Source organism: Festucalex cinctus, chromosome 11 (assembly GCF_051991245.1).
Source record: "Festucalex cinctus isolate MCC-2025b chromosome 11, RoL_Fcin_1.0, whole genome shotgun sequence".
Classification (NCBI taxonomy): Eukaryota; Metazoa; Chordata; class Actinopteri; order Syngnathiformes; family Syngnathidae; genus Festucalex; species Festucalex cinctus.
In genome coordinates, this window is record NC_135421.1 from 10,113,082 (window position 1) to 10,138,252 (window position 25,171).

Consider the following 25,171-nt stretch of genomic DNA (forward strand, 5'->3'; position numbering starts at 1 on the left):
AATTTTGAAATGTTCTAAAATGGCTGGCGGTGAATGAGTTTTAAATGTCGTCGACCGAGCATATAGGCTAATAATAACTTATTTCTGCTCGGAGTCAAGTGGGCAGGTGAGCGCCGCTGAAAAACAACAACAACAAAACATCAACAACAACAAACAAACATCATACATGGTGGACCAATGTTCAATTGTATTTCTTCGAGTGGTTGCATGAAATAAAGATATACTTTTAAAATAAACTATACATCAATTTTGTATGTGTTTCTGGATCCAGATGATTTTATTGTGTGCAATGAAATAAAACTGAGAACATTTCAAGACACCATTTTTGTCCATGTTCCAAACTCAAAATGAAATAATCAACTATACTAATATTTATATTTAGAATCTTTTTAACATTGTGCACTAAAGGTACTCTGTAAAGAAAATGTACAAGACGAGAGTCTTTGCATAATTTCACATTTTGGATGGTCGTTAGTTAAATGTTTCTGCTGATTTTGCAGTCAAAATGCGCAAATGAATCAAAATCTGTTTTGTCCTATAGAGAAATATTAATGGCTTCCTTTTAGTGCAAATAAAGAGTTGCTGTTAGGTTCAGCCTAAAATCTAAAATCATTGCCTTGTATATTTAAGAACATAATGTTACTTGTATTTATTGTGAGTGATAGAATACATTTTGGCCTGTTTGATGAAAGGTCAACGGCCTGCGCTTTTTGCTGTTCTGCAGCGTCTCCCCAAGGGCAGCATTTGAAATGAGTCCCCAAAAAAAACAAAAAAAAAACAGTGGTGCTAGCTGACCAGAATCGAGGCAATATTGATTGAAAGCAATGGGCAGAATGCAAGCCGATCTACTCTTCTGGAAACCACAAAATGTGTGAAAGCTGATCCGAGGTCAGCGAAGACGCTACTGGTGAAGGAGAAGAATTGCGCTTGCCTTGGCTGCTCGCCTGGCGGGGTGGGCCTGCTGGTGGCGTCTGGGGACCGATTCACCAGTTCCAAATGACTGGAACTAGCCACAATCTACACACGGACATTCAAGATGAACTGCGCGAGCAGTGTTTATTCTAATTACTATTCTAAATAATGTATATGACTGATGCGTTATAGTAATGGGTCGATGGGGACGGGTCTCGAATAAGCCTCGACTTCGACCTGTCAGCCTTTCTTTCGGATGTCAATGTTGCAAATGATGTGATGTGATTGATGTAAGCTGTCATGTGTCTGAAAGGAAAAAAAATAATTAAACTAAACTAAACTAAAACATCCATCAACATAAGTGAGTGTTTGAGGCATATTTGAAGCACATGGTTTAGCAGTGACGTAGCATAGTGATGCTGACTCTTCTCAGGATATCTTGAAGTTCTCTAAGCGGTCCAACAACACTTCAGAGTACCCTGGGGAGTAGTACCTGCAACAGCAAATACAAAAAACACAATTTTGAGTACACGTTTGTACATTGTTTTTGTTTGTTTGTTTGTTTGTTTGTTTGTTCTGGCATTTCCAGCTGCTTGAGTAGAAGCACCTGTGGCTAACTAAAGTCATATAGTGGCACTTTCTGGACCTTAGATTTGCCACCTGCTTATGGAACTAATTTGAGGTCTAATTCAGACTTAAGTTTGAAGCAAGCATACCTGACTATCTCCTCCGGGAAGCAGCTTTTGATCGAATTAATGTGTTCTTGTAGGACGGAGCCCGGCTCCGCCTGGATCTCTTGCACTTTCTTTAACCCTCCGCTGGCCACGAACTGACGGCGGGCCTGACTGTCATGAGGTAATACCTATGAGATGAGAGGAGCATAGAAATCAAATATGGGATAGAGAAATTTCAGGTTGTTCTGACCAACTCACCTTGCTGAACTGGCAGACAACATGTTTGATGATGTTGCTAGGCGCATCGTAGAGTAGTGACTCCAGAGCTGGGAGGAAGGTGCACTTCTGTAGGATCATCTTCAGGGCCTTCTTACTCTAGAATTTAGATCTTAAATCATGAAGTCATTCATTGCCAGCCCTGTAAAAATTGATCTTTGACGTCTACAGCCGTCAATGGCAGTGAATGAGTTGAACAGTGCACCAAAGCATACTTACTTTAGTCTGCAGGTCCTCTGAGCTGTTGGCGTCCATGTAGAGTTGCAACAGCTTGGGAAGCAGGTTGGCGGTGGCAACTGCCTTGGCATGCACGGGGGTGTGATGGCCTATCTGGCCTATGCACCAGGCTGTGACGGCCTTGATGTGATCTTGTGTCTCCTCTGATAGACACAGAGCCAGCTGGAGCAACCCCTGCGTGGACGGCAGGAAAGCAGGTTTCAGGGCGCAGCTCAACAAGTGCAGTGTGAAAAAGGTTTACACAACTGCTGCACGACTTGGTATAGGACAGGGGTCTGCAACCTTTACTGTCAAAAGACCCATTTTAGGCCAAATAAATAAAACGTGTCTGGAGCTGCAAAATTTTTCAACATTATAATGAATGAAGCTCGTCAACTGTACTGAGGGCTCAGGAGAATTTTCTGTCTTTCTGTCAAATTTCTAACATTCTTGGCAATTTTATGAACAAATTGTATTATGGTCATTTTCTACCTCTCTTCTTCCTTTTTTGGACATTTTGTAGTTGTTGTTTTTTTTATTTGTTTCTGCCTTTTTTCTATTAATCTTTTTTACATTTTTGACAATTTGTGGACATTTTATGGTAATTTTGAGGATTTCTGTTGTTTTGAACATTATATGGCTATTTTTTTTCTATTTCTTTCTGCCTTTTTTGCTATCAATTTTCTGATATTTTTGGCAATTTTGTAGACATTTTATGGTAATTTTGGGGATTTCTTCTTTGGTTTTGGACGTTTTATGGCTATTTTTGGCCATTTCTTTCTACCTTTTTCGCTAACAATTTTCTGATATTTTTGGCAATTCTGTGGACATTTATGGTAATTTTTGGGATTTCTTCTTTTGTTTTTGGATATTTTATGGTAATTTTTTAATGTTTTCTTTTCTGCCTTTTAAAAAAACAAACATTTTCTGACTTTTTGGGCAATTTTGTGTCCATTATATGGTAATTTTCTGCTTTTCATCTTCCTTTTTTTCTGATCATTTTATCGACATGTTTAGGGATATATATATATATATATATATCCCTAAACATATATATTTTATATATATATATATATATATATATATATATATATATATATATATATATATATATATATATATATATATATATATAAAATTTTTGTTACTTTTTCATCAACCTTTCATCTCTCGTTTTCTGTCAACTTACAAATTTTGATTTTTTTTTAAATTGAATTTTTAAATTAAATCATTAATTAGTGTAAACAATATTTTACATTTTACATGTTTAGAAATTTATTTTATTTTTTTACTCTTTCTGACAACTTACAAATTTTGATTGTTTTTTTTGTTTTGTTTTGTTTTTTAATTATTAATTTTTAAATTAAGCCATTAAGAATAAAAAGGATATTTTAAAATAAAGAATATTTATCTAACAATTTTAAATGTTTAAAAAAAATGCATAATTTCTATTTTACCTTTTTTTTTTTTTTTTAGAGATCCGCAGGGAGCCAGAGGAGTGGGACTAAAGAGCCACATGTGGCTCCAGACCCGCAGGTTGCAGACCCCCAGCAAAAGCAATACTTACTTCAGATTGAATGACAGCCATGGCCAAGTGCTCATTGTGCACCGCCACATATCCCAACATCATGATGCCCGGCAACCTTAGACTTCCACGGCACTCGCCAAGGTAGGTGATCACTTCGGACATGCCGCCGCAGTTGACGATGACCTGGGCAAGCTGCAAAAACAATGACACGCGTCTTACTCGATGTTTGGTGACCAACATCACTCGAGTGCATGTGTGCATTAACTAACCTCAGGGGTGTGTTTGACCACCTCTCTCATAAGAATGGTGACATTCTTTTTGACGCACTCGTCCGGGTCCCGGAGGCACATGATGGCTGCAGGGAAGACATCGGCCTCAATCACCATCTCGGCCAGGCACACCGAGTGTTTGCTGATCTGACCTAGAGCGGAGAACACCTGCCTCTGTGTGGAGAAAAGCACAGGTGTTGCTTCTTGAGCAAGAATGCTCTCAGAAGGCAACCGCTTCAAAACAACCCAACATTGTTTGAGAACGTTCTCATCAAGCCTTACCCTGAGTTTGGCTTCTGGGTTGAGGATCATCTGTGCCAGATGTGCAATGGCGCCAGCTTCCACAACGATTTGGGCCAATTCTGGCGTGTGTTTGGCAATGTCACTGAGCACCGATGCTGCGGTGCGTTTGAGGGCAATCTCGGGCTCCAACAGGCACAACACCAGCATGGGGACCGCGCCTGCATCCACGATGGACTGGGACAAGGCTTGGAAAGGAATCCAGATGTGAAAATGAACTCCAAACCTGACAACTTGAATATCACGAAAGCGTGTCCTTCGTACCATCATTATGTCGTGCAATAAAGCCCAGAGCCAAGGCGGCAGCTTCCTTCACACCGGGGTCAAACTCCTCGAGACAGAGGACGAGCGCGTCTACACCTCCACTGGCCACCACCGCCTGAGCGAGCTCAGGTGAGTGTTTGGACACGGCACGCAGCACAAATGCTGCTGCTTTCTTATACAACCTCTGCATTGCAACACCGAAAACAAGAAATTAATTATTACTTTGAATACATCACATAATGAATGAATTAATTGGTTGTTTGGATTTCGCTTTTAATTAATTAATCACTATGCGATTAATGAATTAATTAATTAATCAGCTCAATTTAAAAATAATTAATTATATGACTTACTAATTGATTAGCCAATTATTTATTTCCTGTGTTTTAGTCTATTAATTAATTATTTGTTGTAATTATTGGATGTATAATTGCTTAATTAATTAATTATGTTATTAATTAACAAAATAGATAAGAAACTAATAGTGCATAAAGTGAATATATATTTTTTTAGTCCATTTACTATATATATATATATATATATATATATATATATATATATATATATATATATATATATATATATATATATATATATATATATATATATATATATATAATATATATATATATAACATTTTAGTGTAATACTTTATTTTATATATAATTTAACAATGTTTTTTGTTTTTGTGAGTTTTTAGTTGTAGGTATATTTTTGCTACCTATTACAGATTGTCTCCCATTATACAGTGGAATTAAATGACATTCAACAAAATGTGTATTTTTTTTTAAATCAAAAATGAGTTATAGATGTAGATATATAGAATATGTGATTTTAAGGTTCTTGAATCCGACTTACTGTCTTTCCAAAACACCCAAATACAGTTTTGCATGAATTGTTCTGTTACCAAAAATTGTAGTAAGGCCTTTGTGACCATAACACAATTTTCTCTTTACATGGAAAACATTTAAAAGGGATGTCAACCCAAAAATGGTCTTTACAATATGTCATATGGGTCCCCCACTATTGTCTACACAGATCATTCTGATTAATATTGCATTTAGAATACCAATGAAGCAGCAAAATCCATCTCAGGGGGCGGCCATTTTGCCCCTTGCTGTCAACTGAAAATGACATCACAGTTGCTCAGGGCTCAGTAAACGACCAATCACGGCTCACCTGTTTTCTGGGTTTGGTCATGTTGACGTTCGCAAACTGAGCCGTGATTGGCTGTTACTTGTGCCGCGAGCAACAGCTGTCATTTTCAGTCAACAGCAAGTGGCAAAATGGCCGCCCCCTGAGTTGAATCAAAATGGTAGATTTTGGAGTTTTTTTCATATTCCACAGTATTAATCAGAATACAGTTTTTAGACTACTGGGGCAAAATGTACTCCTATTTCTGAAAAAGGTACAAAATTCATGACAGTTTGCAATGATTAAAAAGGATCCATTCATTACTGGACGAAGTTTGGTCAAACGGCTATAATCCCATACATATTTACATTTATAAATATTCATTAATATGTTCGGTCCCATTTTTAAAAATAAACAAACAAATGAAATGAAATGAAATGAAATGAAATAAGAGCAAAACAATGCATTTGCAAATACTCCAGTCTTTTGAATATACTCACATTTTGTATGTTAAGCGAGCGGATGAGCTGTGGCAGGATGTCTTCCTGCACCAAATTGTTAGCCAGGTCAGCGTTGTGGTCTGCCAGGCGGCCCAGGGCCAAGGCAGCCTTCTGCTGGATGCCAGGGACCACATCCAGCATCAGGGGCTTCAGAAATGACATGACACCTGAAGGGGCGGAGCCACGTTGCGTACATCAAGCCAGATGTTTGCAGGGGAACGTATTCGTCGTGTCTTCTTACCAGCTTTTTGGAGGATTTCGATGTTTTGTGGCCGGTCTGCCAGATCAGCAACCCTTTGCACAAACTGCATCCTGAATTTATTATACTGCTCAAAATCTGCGCCAACACAAAAACAAAATCACGGACACGTTCCAAAACGCGAGTGAGAAATCCACAACCACTCATCTCACCTTGGACGATCTGCCTTTGAGTCATTGTGTCAGCCGCCAAATGGGATTATTTCAAAAATAGTATGCAAACCTGTGTGCGGGACATGTAAACATGAGTGACGTCATTTAGCGTCTCTATTTCGTCACTTTTATTTTCCCATTCAATTTGCCTCCTGGTTTGAAAACGGTGACGAGTCACGGCGACGCCGAACCGCAAGGAGTCCCGAGGTTCTTTACGTCAGCACGTTCCGCATTTTAATACAAAGAGATTGGCCGCCTCGCGTCAACACGACTGCGTTTGACGAGCGTGAATGCAATTTATGTGCAGGCTATTTTTACTCTTTCACTTCACGAAGAACTATTACAAGAAAAGACAACAGGTGAAGCTCACAAAACTCACCAACGACTTCTCTGGAGTATTTTTATTTTTTTGCAGCCACTTGACTTGGAAGGAAGTGAGTCTGCACAGTGTGTTGTGGTGAAGCGTCACCCTGACAACGGGCCCAAGATCGCCTATTCAGATAAAGCTTTTGCTCTACCCAAAATGGGAACTTTGCGTATGTCAACTGAAAGCACGTTTATATTTGTGCTTAGTTTTGGGGCAAAAAAAATCATATTTAAAACCAAAAAAACATAATACGTTTTTAATCAATGTGTGATTACCATCGTAAAACAAAATAAAATAAAATAAAATACACGTCATTGAATTTTGTTGGCATAGTACTGCGACTATTTCAGGATCAACAAACCGGTAACATTTATGGCTATAATGACGGAGGAATAAGCTCCACATAACCTGCGCCCGTTTGACAGCGTGAGAAGTGTAAATTAAACATTAAAACTTATGGAGCAACACGCTTAACCCTTTGAGAGCATAATCTTAACAATGTTACAGCAAAACTGGAGTTATGGAAGTCACTGATGACGGTTTCGACATACGACGCACAATTAAGCCACGGAAACACGCCCCGTCTTCGCCGTTCTTTTTAATCTGTTATATATTTACGGCCTAATTGTGTTGTTCATACAAATATTTACGATTATTATGATTTGGCGTACTTGATGACAGGTTACGATTAACGATTTATTTTAATTACAAATTCCGTCGTCAGTCGAGCACGCCAAGTATAGGTTTTAGACTATAATTTTAAGTTATGAAAAGCAAAACGAAACAACAAATATTTAAGATGATCATTTGTGTCGTAACTGCTGCAGAAAGACATTTTAGCTATCCAGAAAAAAAGTGATTCAAGCCACAATGGTTAAAAAAAAAGCCACAATGGTAAAAAAAAAAAAAAAAATGCAATTTCACCTATGATTGCTTGCGTATCTATCTATCTATCTATCTATCTATCTATCTATCTATCTATCTATCTATCTATCTATCTATCTATCTATCTATCTATCATCCATCCATCCATCCATCCATCCATCCATCCATCCATCCATCGTTGTTATATACACTTTTGGTGCAGCTTAAGACACATCATCAGTGTTGGCACCTGGGTTCATTGGGTGTTTCGGGTCTCACAACAGACACCCTCGCCCAGGGGACCCAGCCGGGGTTGATCAAGTCCCGGCTTGTGTCTTAAGAGCATGTGACCACGTGTCGCCCCGCTTGATCCACAGCCATCTTGACGCCTTCTCTGCTGCGTCACTGATGTTCTTGATGGCTCGCCTGTTATGCAGTCCCTTCACTCCCAGCATCTTGAGTGCCCTGACGAGTAACTGACCAGCGAATCCTCTGCACCCGACCTCTATGGGAGTGCATCCCCTACTTCGGCATTCGGCTGCCAGCTCCTCATACTTGGCTCTCTTCCTCTCAAAAGCCTCCTCCATCCTGTCTTCCCAGGGAACAGTCAATTCCAGCAGGACCACTTGCCTTGTTGTTTCTGACACAAGGACGATGTCAGGCCTGAGTGCGGTCACCGCGATGTTCTCTGGGAAATTGAGCTGTTTCCCTAGGTCGACTTTCAACTGCCAGTCCTGGGTTGTTGCCAGGAGACCAGCTGCTTCACCCCGACGCTGCTGTGGTTTGTCCCCATCTCTGACGAAGGCGATGGATTGCCTTGCTGGCTGTTGGTGTTTGCTAGTGGAGATCCCTGAGCTGATGGTCTCTGCAATGACTCGCAGCACTTGGTCGTGACGCCAGCGGTAACGTCTCTCTCCCAGTGCTCGTGGGCAGCAACTCAGGATGTGCTCCAGCGATCCGACCCTTTGGCAAAGTGGGCACAGCGGGTTCTCAGCCAGGCCCCAGTGGTGGAGGTTGGATGGGCTTGGTAGGACGTCGTAGACCGACTGGATGAGGAACTTGATCCGGTGTGGCTCAGATCGCCAAAGCTCTGTCCACGAGATCTTCCGGCAAGCTGCCTCTTCCCACCGTGTCCACGCCCCCTGCTGCCGCATTCCTACTGTCCTACTGCAGCGCTCTTCCTCCACCCCTGCCCAAACCTCTTCCTGGATAAGCAGGCGCCTTTCCTTCCCCTGTGCCTTGTTGTAGGAAGGTCTTGGGTTGTCCCAAGTCCTGCTCGACCGCATGCCACTGATCCCACCAGCTCGCTGTGCCGCAGGCGGGACTCAGCCTGGTCGACTGCCTCTTGAGAGCACCACTTCCTGCCGGTCTTCACCTGTATGCCAGCCGAGGAGACTCTGTTGTCGCTTGAGTCCCTATACAGCAGCACCTCTCTCGCTCGGGTCACCATAAACTCCTCCTTCAGACTGCTAAAGGGCAGATAGCAGTCTGAAGGAGGAGTTTATGGTGACCCGAGCGAGAGAGGTGCTGCTGTATAGGGACTCAAGCGACAACAGAGTCTCCTCGGCTGGCATACAGGTGAAGACCGGCAGGAAGTGGTGCTCTCAAGAGGCAGTCGACCAGGCTGAGTCCCGCCTGCGGCACAGCGAGCTGGTGGGATCAGTGGCATGCGGTCGAGCAGGACTTGGGACAACCCAAGACCTTCCTACAACAAGGCACAGGGGAAGGAAAGGCGCCTGCTTATCCAGGAAGAGGTTTGGGCAGGGGTGGAGGAAGAGCGCTGCAGTAGGACAGTAGGAATGCGGCAGCAGGGGGCGTGGACACGGTGGGAAGAGGCAGCTTGCCGGAAGATCTCGTGGACAGAGCTTTGGCGATCTGAGCCTGGCTTGAAGTTCATCCTGGCCCAGCTGATGAGATGCATGAGGCCTTGGAGGATCCATCTACAACTACGACTGATGTTGTCGTTACAGTCAGATCATCCATGAACGCTCTGATGGGGGGCTGTCGCACACCTGAGTTGCTTAGTGGTCCTCTGCATTCCACTTCTGCTGACTTCACCAGCATATTCATAGCCAAAGAAAACAACACCACAGAAATGGTACATCCCGTTATGATGCCCTTCTCAAGGCGATGAAACGCAGATGTCACAGCTCCAGAAGTGACTCTCAAACTGAAGCAGCTGTAATAGTCCAGTATGAGGTCCTTGATCTTGTCTGGGACATGGTGTCGGTCAAGCGAGGCTTCCACCAGCTTGTGTGGGATAGACCCGTAGGCATTGGCGAGGTCAAGCCAAAGGACTGCCAGGTCTCCTTTGCCCTCCCGTGCCTCCCGGATCAGCTGGGTGACCACTCCCGTGTGCTCAATGCATCCTGGGACCTTTGGAACTCCTCCCTTCTGCACCGAGGTGTCAATGTATGTATTCCTCAGGAGGAACTCCGTCATGCGCCGGGCAACAATACTGAAGAATATCTTGCTCTCTACGCTGAGGAGTGAGATGATTCTGAATTGTTCGATAGTTATTGAGCTCTCCTCCTTTGGAATCCATACACCCTCTGCGTGTCTCCACTGCTGGGCAACCTTCCCCCTTCTCCAGATGACCCTGAGGATCCTGCATAGCCATAGTCTGGGGCAACTCTTGAAGACTACATATGGCACTCCACTAGGGCCTGGTGCTGAATTTGATCTAGCTGCCTTGACAACTTCCTCAACTTCTTTCAAAGTTGGCTCTTTGGTGTTAAATACCACGATGGGTTCTGGCGGGGTTATCAAGGTTCTGCATGGCCCAAGATCTTCCTCTCTTGCACTGTCACTATAGGAGACATTGAGGTAGTTGTTGACCTCCTCTTCGGTGCAGGAGAGATGGCCGCTTCTTTTTTGCCCGAGGATCTTCTTGGTGAAGCCGAAGGGGTTTGAGATGAAGGCTGCCCGTCTCCTGGCTCTCTCCCTGCCTCTCCTCCTATGCCACTCTGCTCGGCGGAGGGTGGTTAGTCTTTTCCTCACCATGCTACGGTGCTCTGCTAGCCTAGCCTTATCCTCCTCCCTTGCCACATTAAACTGCCGTCTAAGCAGTCTAAGCTCCTGCCGCAACTGGCTGATTTTCACCTCCCGTCGATTTGGCTCCCCTATAGGTCTGGTTGCCCGTTGTTCTTTGACGCCAAATCTTTCGGCACCTATGTTGATGATCATAGCGGACATCGACAGCAATTTCTGGTCTGCTCCTCCTCTTGCAGTAGCGTCCAGAATTTGGTCAAGATCCTCATCAAACTGGTGCCACTCTCTTCCTTTATTGGCAGCAGGCCACAAGACCCGACGGTTCAGAATGCCTGAAGCGAGGTAGGGCTTGTGGGGCGTAGAGGGTCTGGGCAAAATTGTGTGGTTTTCAACTCCTCTCACGTTCATGATGTGCTATTTTTAGACACATCTTTGCAAGAATGCTAACCAAAGAAGAGCAAACGTCACCGACTGAAGTTGAACCACATGACCACAAACCAACGGTGCTTTTTGTGACTTTTTCCAAGTTTATCACAACCACACACACACACACACACACACACACACAAAAAATGGATCGGCTCAATTCAACAAGGACAAACTCAACAAATATTTTTTTACTGTCATTTTAGAGCCAATCGCAACAAGAATGCTGCAAGGAAAGACAACTGGACCAGAAGAGAAAACCTTACCACGCGAATGTTTTGCTCTTGCTAAATTTATGGCTTTAATTTGGTAGAATCTTGGTTGGTCACGTCAATCAAAGCAAGTTGGTCTGTCACTGCAATTTATTGTAATTGTGCTACACGTGAAGGACGTGGATCTGTTTCATTTATAATAGGGCCTAAAATCAAAATGTCAAATATAACTACATTTCGGTAGTTATCTTGAATTATATTTTTTCCTTTATTGCTCTAACGAAAATATTGCAAAATAGAAGTGAGCATAATATATCTCACACTTACAAAATAGAAATGAGCCTATAGGGCCTATATTAAAGGGATCGTTCGGCTTTTTTAACATGAATCTCAATTTGATCCTCACCTCCCGTGTGTGCGATCAGCACTGACTTACCCCTGACAGCGTTCTGTGACGCGCGTTCTGGTTCGGCGTTGGACGAGAGGAAAATAGTCCAGCAAGCTGGCTGTGGTCTTGGAAATAAAGCGTTTTTCTTCTAAAAACTATTTGTTTTCAAAAGCGTGATACATTTCCATCACAATACTCTTTTCTGAATAAAATCAGACGCCATTACCGCCAGCCACTACTTTTCTGTTCGTTCGTATCACTGCGCGGCGCCCTGTAGAACGCTAACCGACGCACTACAGCCAGCTAGCTGATACTTCCGCCGAAAAGGCAAACAACTTCAGGCGGAAGTATCAGCTATCTGGCTGCAGTGCGTCGGTTAGCGTTCTACAGGGCGCCGCGCAGTGATACGAACGAACGAACAGAAAAGTAGTGGCTGGCGGTAATGGCGTCTGATTTTATTCAGAAAAGAGTATTGTGATGGAAATGTATCACGCTTTTGAAAACAAATAGGAAGAAAAACGCTTTATTTCCGAGACCCCAGCCAGCTTGCTGGACTATTTTCCTCTCGTCCAACGCCGAACCAGAACGCGTGTCACAGAACGCTGTCGGGGGTAAGTCAGTGCTGATCGCACACACGGGAGGTGAGGATCAAATTGAGATTCATGTTAAAAAAGCCGAACGATCCCTTTAAATACATTTGCTTTTGTTCATTTATTCTACAACAAGCCCGGTGTTCATTTCATATATTGCTGCGTTGGCCTACTTATTAAGTCCCATGCAACGATAAAATGTGCTAGTTCAGCATGCATGCATTTCAATTGATATTAATTTTTGATAAATACAAAATAAATGTATTTAAGTGGAAAAATAAAAAATATATTTCTATTACAATTCCACCGCATAAATTGAAAAAAAACAATTTAAAAGAGTAATTTACAAAATGCATGCTCAGTGCATGCAAAAAATACAAATACATACACAGGTTCCTCGTGCGTGTAAAGTTTTTATTTAGATGTTTTATACTGTACAACAGTAACAATACAATAAGTTGTCCATACAGTCGAGCGAATCAACAGATACAAACGGAAAACACGGGAGTCGTGACGTCATTGAGCGTGAAATGTCGCAAAACCGGACATCGCCGGTTTGAAAAGGCATTACTGTATTTCTATGTACATGTGGTTTCTAGAAAACGCTTCAAATGTGTGATTTTCTTCCTTAAAAAAAAAAGAAAAGAAAAAGAAAAGAAAACGCTTCAAATGTGATTTTCTTCCTTTTCAAAAATGAGACACATGGGCAGAGAAAGCTCCAGAACAGAAAATGGAGTCATCACAAACGTGCATTGAAAATATTCACACGAGAAGCAATTAACCTATATGAAAAAAAAAACAACAACTTTTGTTTCATTTGTAGAAATGGCGGCAAATAAAAAATGACTTTTTTTTCGTTCCTGTAAATAAAAATATTGTCTTATTACAAAAGGAGTAAAAGCTTTGCTTTCTCCCCAATCCCCAAATTTTACTTTGGAAGAATATTCTCACGCAACTTCCCCGTTTCTTTATTTTGAAATGCACTACAGAAATGACACGTAACCAGTAAACGTCAGACTGGAGAGGAAAGAGACTATAACAGTGGAACTATGTTGGCATGGTAACAGTGTCTGGCGCACGGACTTTTATATAACTGGACTGTCATAATGGCGCTTATTCACCGTTGAAAAATGAAGCCACTGGCGGCCATTTTGTAATGTATCCCTTGGCCTATTCTATGTCTCACTATAGCTGCTTTTCCACCAACAAGTCCAAGATATTTGAGTTCTGCATGGGTAAAGGGAGTTCTTGGTTTTAAAAGTTCAGCAAGGAATTTATTGTCTAATTTTTTACCTCTACTGCAGACATCGTTGTACCAATTGACAATTCCGAACATCCGTGCATTTCTGATATTTCCCCAATATTTCTGATATTTCCCCAATGCAAATACGGTGAAAACGGCAAATTGTATTGTTTTGCCTGTGACTATCATACAAACCATTCGACCATTCGACCTTCAGTACTGTAGTTAAAAGGATGTCCAAGAGATGACTCAGATTAGACACTTTATTTTTTTCTTCCAAGTACAGCATGTGCTCTTCCTCTGACCCTAATACAGTGTGACTCCGGACTGGATTCTGTATGTCCTCTACCTCCTCAGGACTTACAGCACTGTTTACCAGTTTGATGAAATGTGATTTCTATTTTAAATGGTGCTTATATGAAAAGTTTTTTTTGCCACGTGTCTCTATACTACAAACAGTATCAGCTCCAGCTGACATTTAAGGCTCAGACTTCAAACTATAATTAGACATATTGATAATGTACTCGAAGGCCAAACTATCCAGCCATTTTTTTAAATTGCTTATTTGAGGTCCCTGTCTGTTTATGTCATGTTGGGGGTGTGATATGTGGACCCAAAGGCGGAGAAATACAGCAGGGAGACAAACAGAAAAGAGAATGACTTGACGATATTCAACGTAGACTGCCATGGCATTACATCGGGCAGACTTGACTTGGATACTAACTAGAACAGCCACAACACTGCAATACAACATACAATGCTCCCACCCCCGCGTGAAACTAACACCACTCCCTTTTACCAACACAAATGAGACACTAACAGGTCACACCTGGGAGACAGCAGGCAGGGGAAACCAATCAGCAACACACACCGGGAAGGAAAGACACATGTAGTTGGACAAGGTTAACGATAACGAGACTGGGGAAAAACACAAGAACACCAGACAATCAACAGTCCAGGGGAGTCACTAGGTTTTATGGAAAGGGAGGGCTTAGCTCCTAAAACAGTAAAATCTGGCCATTGGCGCGCTCCAGCGGCCGAATCGGATATGACATCAGCGGAAGAACGGAAGTCAGCGTCTTTGCTTTGCCGCTGCAAGCTTATGACTGCTGTGTGCTTTATCATCAACTGAATTTCTACAATGCCGTCTCGTTGCGTGGCCGGATTTTGTTGTAATCGAAGGGAGGGTGGCGTGAACCTTTTTCGGTTCCCTCAAGATGCAGTTCTTGGCGAAAAATGGACAAAGCAAGTACAACGGACGAGAGATAAGTGGACACCCGACTCCAACGTCAGTGTTGTACAGCGCACATTTCGAGGAAGATTCGTTTGACCCGCTCCCGGCCCTGAAGCTGTCACTTGGCTATAATGTGGGGTAAGAACTACAATTTAGAAAGTTAACAGCACTTATTTTAGCAGCTCATGGCAAAAATAACCACTGCCAAATTAATATACAGTCAATGAAAAGGTACCAATTTCTAATGAGGAACTGCTAGCTTTCCATTTGTTGTCTATTTTATTTTGTATTATGTATAGTTCTGTGCATATGTGTTGAAGTTAACAACAGCTCAAACTTTGTTTCAGATGGTGGGTGAGATGCTTATGGAGTGAGTATGAGTCAAAGGAAACTGCTACACATGCGACATGTTTGGAAGAAGATTTGGGTGATGTGTTTGCATTCAAAATGTGAGTAAATGTACTGTACAATATACATGATTGATAAAACACCAATTTATGGAAAAACAATATTGCTCACCCCACCTCGTGTTCAAATTTGTCATGTACCTGTAATTTACAAATGTATTGTGTATTTTTCAAAGAATAAAATGGCTGTATAGGTGTGAATATTACCTGCATTTCAACATAGCTTCTTATTTAAGTTTTTTTTTTTTTTTTTTTTAAGGGGAAAAGAAGCTTCATGTCAAGCCTTGCCCTCAAACAGAACCGTAGGAGTCTCAATTTGAGCTAAAGGACAGAAAAAGGGTAAGGATAGTTATTGTAATAATTGGTTTTAATCATCTCAAAAAACATACTTTGCATGGTACATATGTTTATGGAATCATATTTTCAGGAGTGCAGACAGTTTGGTCCAGGCAGAGCTCTTTTGGTGACCGTGGAAACTCAGACCCTCCATGCACACCAGATCCAGGATGTTACAAAGGATGGGGATGCTAAATACACTGTGTGCTATCCCAAGTACAGTACAGAAAAGGAGCATTTACAGGACTGTCTCAGAAAATTAGAATATTGTGATAAATTCCATTATTTTCTGTAATGCAATTAAATAAGCAAAAATGCCATACATTCTGGATTCATTACAAATCAACTGAAATATTGCAAGCCTTTTATTGTTTTAATATTGCTGATTATGATTTACAGCTTAAGAAAACTCAAATCTCCTATCTCAAAATATTAGAATATTTCCTCAGACCAAGTAAAAAAATAAAATAAAAAAAAGCCATAATATTCTAATTTACTGAGACAGTCCTGTATTTTGTGAAAAGTCCTGGGGCAGCCAACATTTCATATGTATTTTTTATTTGAAATATCTACATCCACAATTAGAATTCAACAATCTACTCACAACATAGTCGGGAAAAAGTAGGAATAGAAATGAAAGTTAATTCTAATTATTTTGCATATATGTACAACATGATTAAATAATTCAATGGGAATATTATTATGTACAGAATACAGAATATGTGGAGGATCTTAAGAAGATTGTGGAGACCATCTGTCAGGGGGCCAATCTGGATGAGGACACACTCCTTGAAGAGCTGGCGGACGCTGGACCAGGAAATGCAGAACGAACGCCGACCACTGTGTGCAGACTTTCAGAAGCCAGACTAGGCAGAGGCTGTGCGGTCACACAATTCACACTTTACTTACCGTTAGCTTTTTCAGTGGAGTAGTAAGCTGAGTTTTAGACATGACAATTTCAGACTCGGATATTGGATTTTGTGACCAATTGTAGGAAGCGCACTGAACTACTGTCTTTTTTGTGTGTGTGTGTGTGTGTGTGTGTGTGTGTGTGTGTGTGTGTGTGTGTGTGTGTGTGATGAATCACTGAATAGTTTGACTGATGACTCGCAAGATCCAATTTGTACATTTGTAAATTTATAGGCATTGCTGATTGTTCTCTATTCATTTATACTTTGGATGAAAAGAAAAAGGAATGTATTTCTTTTGTATAATTGTATTTATTTATATCATTTTGTGGTATCTTTTGTCGTCATTCGATGGAAATGTTCTCCTTTTTCCTGACACTACACAAGAAGGAATCGGTAAGCGGTCTGCAAGACTTCCACACTGAGGCACACCTCATCCAATGAGGTCCAGTGATGGGTGATACACTGGCTCTGCTGCGCTCAGGACTCTGACAGCAAACGCTCTCCTTCACTGTTGACATTGATACACAGTTACCACAGGAACACCTGCAAAGCACAAGCAACTTCTTTTTTTTTCCCCAGCCATTTATAACATTTACAAAGAATTTGTTCATTGAGAATTACTTGGATTATGTATTTCAAGCACTTCAGGAGGAAAAAAAGTGTCATGCATCTGACTGGTATGAGGTCAATTTAATTTCCAAAATGCATGATGTACCCTTTCTCCATTGTGAATTGACTCTCACAGAAGTTGGCATGTGGACATGTAAAAGGGGCAGTGGTGGCTTCACTTCTTACGACAGCGAGTAAGCAGCATTTAGTTTATGGTTTGCATTTTAAGATGGATAATAAGTTCTATTTTACTACTACCAATATAAATTAGCTTTTTACTACAACAAGTAAAGCATAATTTGAGTGTATTGGACTAAACCAAGATACATTTTGGCCACAAAGCGTTTGCTATTTCGCCCATACAAAAATATGAACAGCATTATTAGTCCATAATTTCCATTTTAAAATAAAGAGTAAGATTTACCATTCTGTGTTCTGGAGCCCGCCGATGTCGTCCTCTACCTCGGCAGTTTGAAACTGGTCACAGCCACCTTCATTGTAACGCAGACGACCGGACACAGGTGCACCAGCACCTTCATCAAGAAAAGGCTCAAACTGATACAGCTGGACATATTCCTGGGCTTATCTTCGGCTGAAGACTGCTTGTAGTCGGGAACGTCAAATTCCAACTCTACACTTGATAGCGAGTCAGAAAGCACCTCACTATCCGTGTAGTTCTCCATATCCTCGTATTGTTTTCGCCAACTTCCGTACTCCCGCTGACGTCACGAGTGTCCAGGCTCGGAAAAAGGGGGCGTCGCCAGTGAGTTGCCGTGTTTTGGAAATTCACGAAAATATCTAATTTTTACAAGCCCTTGTCATTGCGTTTTAACACAGTAATCATTGAAACCATATTATTTGTACTTGTACTTTTTTTTTTTTTTTTTTAAATACTTTTAGGGTGACTTTTTCGTGTCCCACACTTTAAAGCGTTTTATAAATAGAGTTGAGTTGCTTGCACGAACGTGTTTTGACCTCTGTAGTGGGGTATATGCCACGGAAGAGGCGGGATGTGATTTTGCACAACAGTTTATTTCCGGTCCGGGTTGCTAACGCGCAACCTAGGGGCACAAAGTCGGAAGCACAAGTATTTTTGACGCAGCCCACACGTCGCAAACCGAACCGGAAACAAACTGTTGTGCAAAAAACAGTCCCGCCTCTTCCGTGGTATATACCCCATTGCCATATAGTTTATTTTTTTTTATTTTTTTAAGCATTTATTTATCAACAAATGAAGCTGACAGGCTTACAGAAACATTGAAATATACATCTGAGCGATCTCAAAAACAGAAAAGTGAAAAACCAACAACATAGACACATCATAGAACAGTGGGGTCAAAAGAAAAAGTCATCATGTCATTATAAAGCCATAAAGCCTTTTTAGAATTACAGCATTATAACGAGTCCTTAAAAGAAAGAAGTTCCTTTAGAAAAACAACAAAAGTTGGCTTAGTATGTCCAAATTTGCATTTATAAATGAAAAACTTATCCATTTTTACTCCAAATTTAATATCCATGTAATTTAACGACACAATACCCAAATCGTTAGTAACAGCCCATACACAGAAGCTGTCCCAAAAAAGTTTTGTAAAGATACAAGTGAAAAACAAATGTTCGTCTATTTCAATGTGACTGATACAAAAGGTACATTTATTGTCCTCAATGTTAAATTTAGAATGCAAAAATTCCTTACAGGGATAGATACTGTTAATATTTTGTTAGCTATCCAAAATGCCGATCTTCTGCGCATGCGTGTCACAGATCGTGCAGTGGTTGTCAAGACGCTAACATCTGTGACCCCTGTTTAAATTACTTTGTTTGCTGAAAATTTTGCAATGTATTGTTCGTTTATATACTGAATATAACCCTAATGCAGGTGAGATCTTTTCTGTAAACCCTTTTTGGGTTTCTATAATAAAAATAAACATGTTATCTAATTTTTTTCATTTTAAATTAATTGCTGCAGATGCCAATGTTTATAGGAACACTTGAAAAAAAAAAAAAAAAGCTTTATTTATTTATTTATTTATTTTTTAACTGAAACATTTGTGAGTGTAATAGAAGTTTGCTCCCAATCTGCTTCCTGTGTGGGATGCCTCCACAGCTGTGGTGGCGCCAGTTATTACGTACCAGCCACATCGTTTCCAATTCGACGGGAGATGAATCCGAATCGTCATCAAATCAAAGCTTCCACAGATGGTCCTTCTACATCAAACAGCTCCATGAGGAACCCGGGTCCTTCTACATCAAATAATTCCACGAGGTACACGTCTGAAAACGACATGGTCACAAGGATGACGTAGTAAGACACAGTTTTTGTTTTGGCAGTCAAGGTATGTGACGTTAATTGTGTTGCAATTGTACGATGGTAACATACTTTCAGTGATTATGAAGATATATTAATGTGACCGTATTGTATTTCGTATAAAAGGGCCGTTTTGTTTGTTTCAGTTTCGATTTCTAAGAAACATAACAGTCATGATGCATTCAGAGTCGTCGGAAACTCCCCACAGTTTTTGCATTCGCTTTGAGCGGCCATCCAACCCGACGGAGTTAAAAACATTTTATACTTGAAAAAAAAAAATGACATTTTTAAATTTGTGTTCAGCTTTTATTTTCGCAAAATAGAAACATTTATTCTAAATGAAAAGAAGTTTGTCAACCGTTTAATTTTAATTCACTTTGGTCATTCTTTTGAAAATTAAATCGAAAATTTCACTTTTCGCTTCTAGATATATTTTGACAATTGATGTCTTGTTTTTGTTTTTTTTGTGTGTGTGTTTTTTTTTTCCTCAGTTGTATTTTATATTTTTTTCCAGATTCACATCACATGATGTGTATTGAGTTAGAATTATTTTATTTCCTACGTTCCTTGAAGTCACTGGGGGATGTTCCAAGCGTTTTTGTGCAGCTGTCACTCATCATTTCACGGCTTGCTCATTTGATACCACGCCTCCCACATAACATTCGGGTCAAAAGTTAACCTCACAAACCAGATTGATAATTGTGATTCACTCAAGGGAGTTCTTTATAGTATAGTATAGTATAGTATAGTATTCTGCTGAATTTGTCAACTCATTTCTCAAGATGATCAATTTTGCATTTTTCAGCTACAATCATCGAAATTATTTTTAAAAACAATAGCTATTTCACAGTGTAGGGAATTTCTACTTTGAGTTTTGTCACGTGAGGTGCAGCGTATGACCTAAGTGCAGACGAGGCAAGACAAAGAACTTGGAAAAGAGATTCTTTATCTACAAAAATAAAGTGCCAACAAGAGTAGGAGTGGACGCTGCAGGGCAAGGAATCCTCAACACTGCGATAATGTGTAATTGCGTAACTAGAGTTTATGTGCTGAAAGACATTAAGCCACATCCAACCCTGTGTGACAAAATGAAGGACCAAAGCAACTAACAACACTCTCTTATGTGTGCGAACTGGTATTTTAATTTACTCTGATGATCCAGTTGTGCAGTTATTTATTTATTTATTTATTTGTGTGGTCAATATACATTATTTAATGTGTTTAATTCAATTGTCCAGATTTGGTCTAAAGACACTTGTGATGAGGTCTTGATTTATGTCTAAATCGAAACTACACTGTACATTGATCAATGCCACTTTAAAATGTCTTAATCCAACATTTTGCCATCATTTATTCAACTTAGTTATTTTTGTAATTAATATTTAATTCAATATTTACTGGATTAAATTTTAGTGTCTAGATTCGGGCTAAAATATAGACCCATTATTGACAGTAGGGCTGGGTATCGATTCTAATTTTCTCAGTTGATTCAATTATTTTTTTCTCCAATTTGATTCGATTCACTTCACTTCAGTCCGATATTAATTAATTATGTAACATCAAGTTTTCTTAATTATCATGAACATGATTAAAAACAAAAAAACGGCAAAGATTAAATTCGGAGGAAGTAACTGGTTAAATAATTTAGTGTTACACAAACATTGGCATCAACAAGGAGGAGGTGAAAATCTTTCCGTAATTCTAATTCAATAATCGTAAATATATATTGAAACGATTCTGAGTTGTCTTAAAGTACAATAAGTCCAGTCTTTCATAAATGTAAGAAAATACATTTAAATTCATGTAAACACTAAATGTCAAGAAGTCAGCCTTTAAAATTCTATTTTCTTGTAAATTTATGGGAAAGAGATATTAAAATAATTGATTCATAGTTTTATGAATCGATATCAGGCTCAAACAGGAAAATTGATTCAATATCGATTATTGGATTATTATTATTATTTTTTTTATAGAGAGGTGAATTTTGGTCTAAAGTTAGACGAGTCTCACTGTGATTCCTTGTTGCCACTTTGAGAGACTGCAAATTGAATATTATTGTATTGCAAAACTGCATGCATCATGGGGACTTTACAAGCAATCAAAACACACTTGCCATTAATCCTTGAGCTGAAGTCTCACATGTAAACTGTTCCTAATATTTCGGACCATCTCAGTTTAGGGGGAGTCACCATGTTTGCTCCGAACGAGTCTCGCCGGAACAAGACACTTAATGGTAAGCTTGTCTTTCTAGATGTCTTTTTATTATTATTTCAATTCTCTTACTGTGTCAATAAAAAAATAAAAAAAAACTTTAGTTGCTCAAAAAGAAGAAGAGGAGCTTCAGAAATGGAAGGAGGCTCACAGACTCGCGCATGTGCAAACCACTCCAGAGAGACTGGGTAAAAAGCAGCACTCTTCCAGCATCCAAATCTGCATCATTAACGCTCACCTTCTGGGACCTTCACTGCCTCACTGTGTTCAATGTTTCAAGGTGGTGATGCAACATTGGCTGAAGTCAGGGAGAGACAGTTCAGGAACTTGCGTTACTGCAAGATGGAGAAGAAGGTACAATTTTTTTTTTTTTTTTTTTTAGCATGTCGGGGATAAAACTCTGGTTCAAATAGCAAAAAATGGCGAGTAATTGATGTCCTCACCCCAAACGTATTTGCCTATAGATTTAGACTGTCATGTAAAGGAAGCTCGTCAATTCATGCCAGCATTAGGTCTTTGGCACCTCTCTTAGAAAGAAAGAAAAAAAAAGTCTTTGGCACCAAGATGCCACAAGATGGCACCAATGTAATGCTTTGATTGCTTTGGCCTGAGCCCCTATCCAGTACAGTGAATAGGTGTGTTGTTCAGCAACTAACAGAGAATAGATCTCTCAAAACAAATCTGCAAATTCATTCAAGCTTCATTTGTGAATACCTAACTTTTTTTTGATATGTTACTGTATATTTTCATGTATCACCATACACCAGTATTATAATGTTTTCTTTCATATTTATTCTCACTTTTGTGATTGATTGAGAGCAATCAAATAGCTTCATTGCCTAATATCAAACTTTGTGATGTCCATTTTGTTTGGTTTCCAAATATGGTTCCCTGCCTTTGTTCAGTCTGCATTGCACCTCTACCCCAAAAATCAGCTGGGATAGGCTCATGCTCACGCACAAACCTAACGAAAAAAAGCATTATAGAAAGTAGAATGTTCTTTTTTTGGCTTCCATAATAATATGGTGTTCCTTGCATATATTAATGATTCGATATTCACAAATACACTGATTCACTAATTTTTCTTTTGCAGCCTCTCCACTTTTATATGATGAAAATGTGGCATAATTGCCTTTATATTAGTAGCCTGACATTTTAAAAAATGTTATAAATAAATACATGAATAAATGAAAAAGAAAATTTTAATTAAAAAGAAAAACCTTTATGATGTTACAAGCGTAAATTTTAAATCCAACCGGAATTCGCGTCACATGATTAGGGAACGACAATTTTGGGTGCAAGTTCTACTGTTCTTGGTCTCAAGTTTTGTAAAATAAATGTCCCCAAAAATGGGACTGATAGTTTGACATATTCATCCATTTTCTACATATCCTCACTTGAGTTACGGGTGTGCTTTGGAGCCTAAGCTGACTTTGGGTGAGAGGAAGGGGTACAACATGGACTGGTTGACAGCGAATCGCAGTAAACATACACTGTGTGTATATTTACAAGGCGAGTGGGTAGTTCGACAATATCATCATTTTTATGCATCTTTTCCAACTCCAAGCTGTATGAACATGAATACTTATCGGATTGAAAGTGCTGTTGTATTCTAGAAAAGCAACCTGCCCAGGGTGCCCAGAAGTACAAGGTTTTCAGTGCTCCGAAACATGGCCAAGGGAAGGATGGCTCAAACCCGACCACATCTGGTTGGACCATGTCATCGAGGATTCTTTCCTCTTCAAGGCATTTGCTGGCGAGCTATGCAGTGGAGTACTTTGATGAATGTGATGGGGCATCATCCTGCATGAAAATCATGATATTTTTGAAAGATGCTGACTTCTTCCTGTATCTTTGCTTGAAGAAACGGTCTTATAAAAGCTGGCAGTATTTTTTTTAACCCAGTACTCCACCTCCACCATCTGGTCCATCAAAAGTCACTCGTATCTCATCAGTCCGTAAAACCTCTGAAAAATCTGTCTTCAGCTATTTCCTGGCTCATTCTTGACATTTCAACTTACGGGATGTGTTTTTCAGAGGTTGTCGGGTTCCTTGGCCATGTCTCTGAGTGAGAACTGAACACCTTGTACTTCTCTGCATTCTGGGAAGGTTACACTTCTGAAATTGTGAGTCACTGAGGGTCATTGTAAAAAAAATAAAATAAAAAAATAACTAAGTAATATTTACTTGAAAAAAACTAGTAAAGTTTTTTTCCACACAGAAATTCTAAGTAAATTTTACAAGGAGAGTTTTGAGTACATTTGACCAGTTTATTAAGCGTAGTCTTGCCTTTTTGCCCAAAGTCAGCCGAGGCTCCAGCTTCCCGTGACACTGAAGAATATTCAAAAATGGATGGATGGATGGATGACATTTTTCTATTTCATAAGTCAAAACAGGACGAATTGGCCAGGAGGAAGAAACAAGAAAAGGAAGATGAATTTCTGTGCAAGAAAAAGCAACAGAGACACAAGGTAAAACAAAACAAAGAAACAATTCACAGTCTTCTAATCATGCTTTTTTTTTTAAACATATATAAAACTGGTTAGAATAATAAAAAAAAAAAAAAAAATCATGTTAACAAAGAATCTCCCCCCATAATCACATCGCAGCAACTTGTGTTGAAAGAGCAATAACATTTTCAGACACTAGATGACGGTAGAGGCAAACATCAGTAAATGATGAAGGAACGTTGCCATGCTGAATGTTCTGCAGTCTGCGCAATCAAATGAACAGTGTATGGATTGGATATCCATGTGTTGTGACTGCATATTGCTCAAAATTCGACATAAACTACCACGTTATAATGAAGTGAAAACGTTTTTTTTTCTTTTTTTTTCGTTACACTGACAAAAGTATTGGGACACCTTCGTGTTCCATCTCTAGCAAATTAGCAATTGACATAAGTGAACTCATAGCCATCCTTTTGGATCGTCTTTATTCAGGAACGTTTGCTAAGTTATCCATAATAAATATGTGTGCCTGTCTTTGTCATGCTTTGCAGGCTGAGTGTCTGGAGGAACAGAAGCAGACAGAAGAGCAGAAAAGACGAGAACAAATGCAGCAAGATCACACCAAGTGAGTGTCTCTCTGTCATAATAATAAAAAGAGTACTCTGTACAACAGCTTAAAACTGATCCTTTTTGTGAAATGTTAACTTCAGAGTAGCAACAACATGCTGTAGTTTGATGTTAACAATGCAGACAAGTGCAACAAACAGTAGCAGTTTGAACAGTGAATTATTAAGCTATAAAAAGACCAATGGCATTTGTCATTGCTTTGTCTCCATGTGAAGAGTCAGGACAAGTCTGTTTAAAGGCCGCTGGAAGTTGTTTGCACTTCGCTACTTTTATCTACCTCCCTCTTAAGTCTTCCATACATGTGTGTGTGATGCCATGTTTATTTATGAAAGGCACACGTCCAATATTTATTGAAACACCATGCGCCTTGCCACAAATAGTGAAATCCGTAATGAGTGACGCCCCTCCTAAAAAGGTTTATAATTGGGTATAGTAATTCACTGTAATATAAGATGATTTTACGTTACGTGATTTTCAGGATCATAACAGTTCTCTACTAAGGGAAATAGCAACTAT

General features: G+C 39.9%; 2 protein-coding genes and 2 long non-coding RNA genes across 12 annotated transcripts in view; 3 read left to right on the top strand and 1 right to left on the bottom strand.

Moving 5' to 3' along the window:
- Positions 1-167: 167 nt before the first annotated feature.
- spag6 (sperm associated antigen 6) lies at positions 168-19,427 on the bottom strand. Of its 2 annotated transcripts, none has more exons than XM_077537709.1 (12): positions 19,193-19,427; positions 6,485-6,554; positions 6,315-6,410; positions 6,074-6,240; positions 4,440-4,623; positions 4,158-4,363; positions 3,876-4,049; positions 3,646-3,798; positions 2,082-2,273; positions 1,845-1,961; positions 1,629-1,774; positions 168-1,405 (listed from the first exon to the last, which is right to left on the bottom strand). In XM_077537709.1, the coding sequence occupies exons 2-12, from the start codon at positions 6,507-6,509 to the stop codon at positions 1,342-1,344; spliced, it is 1,524 nt and encodes a 507-aa protein (XP_077393835.1). In that variant the 5' UTR covers positions 6,510-6,554; positions 19,193-19,427; the 3' UTR covers positions 168-1,341. The 2 variants fall into 2 exon arrangements, with proteins under 2 accessions (XP_077393835.1, XP_077393834.1); XM_077537708.1 differs by lacking the exon at positions 19,193-19,427 and adding an exon at positions 6,864-6,990.
- Positions 6,730-11,718, top strand: LOC144031023 (uncharacterized). Its single transcript, XR_013287406.1, has 4 exons — positions 6,730-6,843; positions 10,946-11,048; positions 11,131-11,209; positions 11,339-11,718. It is a non-coding gene; the product is annotated as an uncharacterized LOC144031023 (long non-coding RNA).
- LOC144031024 (uncharacterized) lies at positions 12,392-16,774 on the top strand. Its single transcript, XR_013287407.1, has 4 exons — positions 12,392-14,937; positions 15,147-15,248; positions 15,466-15,545; positions 15,634-16,774. It is a non-coding gene; the product is annotated as an uncharacterized LOC144031024 (long non-coding RNA).
- epsti1 (epithelial stromal interaction 1) overlaps positions 18,812-25,171 on the top strand; it is a 15,167-nt gene continuing 8,807 nt past the window's right edge. The window contains exons 1-7 of one of the 8 annotated variants that reach the window (XM_077537713.1): positions 18,812-18,938; positions 19,167-19,364; positions 21,542-21,600; positions 21,683-21,766; positions 21,859-21,932; positions 23,966-24,049; positions 24,580-24,653. In XM_077537713.1, the coding sequence (XP_077393839.1) occupies positions 19,222-19,364; positions 21,542-21,600; positions 21,683-21,766; positions 21,859-21,932; positions 23,966-24,049; positions 24,580-24,653 (518 nt within the window). In that variant the 5' untranslated portion in view covers positions 18,812-18,938; positions 19,167-19,221. The other 7 variants (XM_077537715.1, XM_077537717.1, XM_077537714.1 and 4 more) reach the window with 7 other exon arrangements.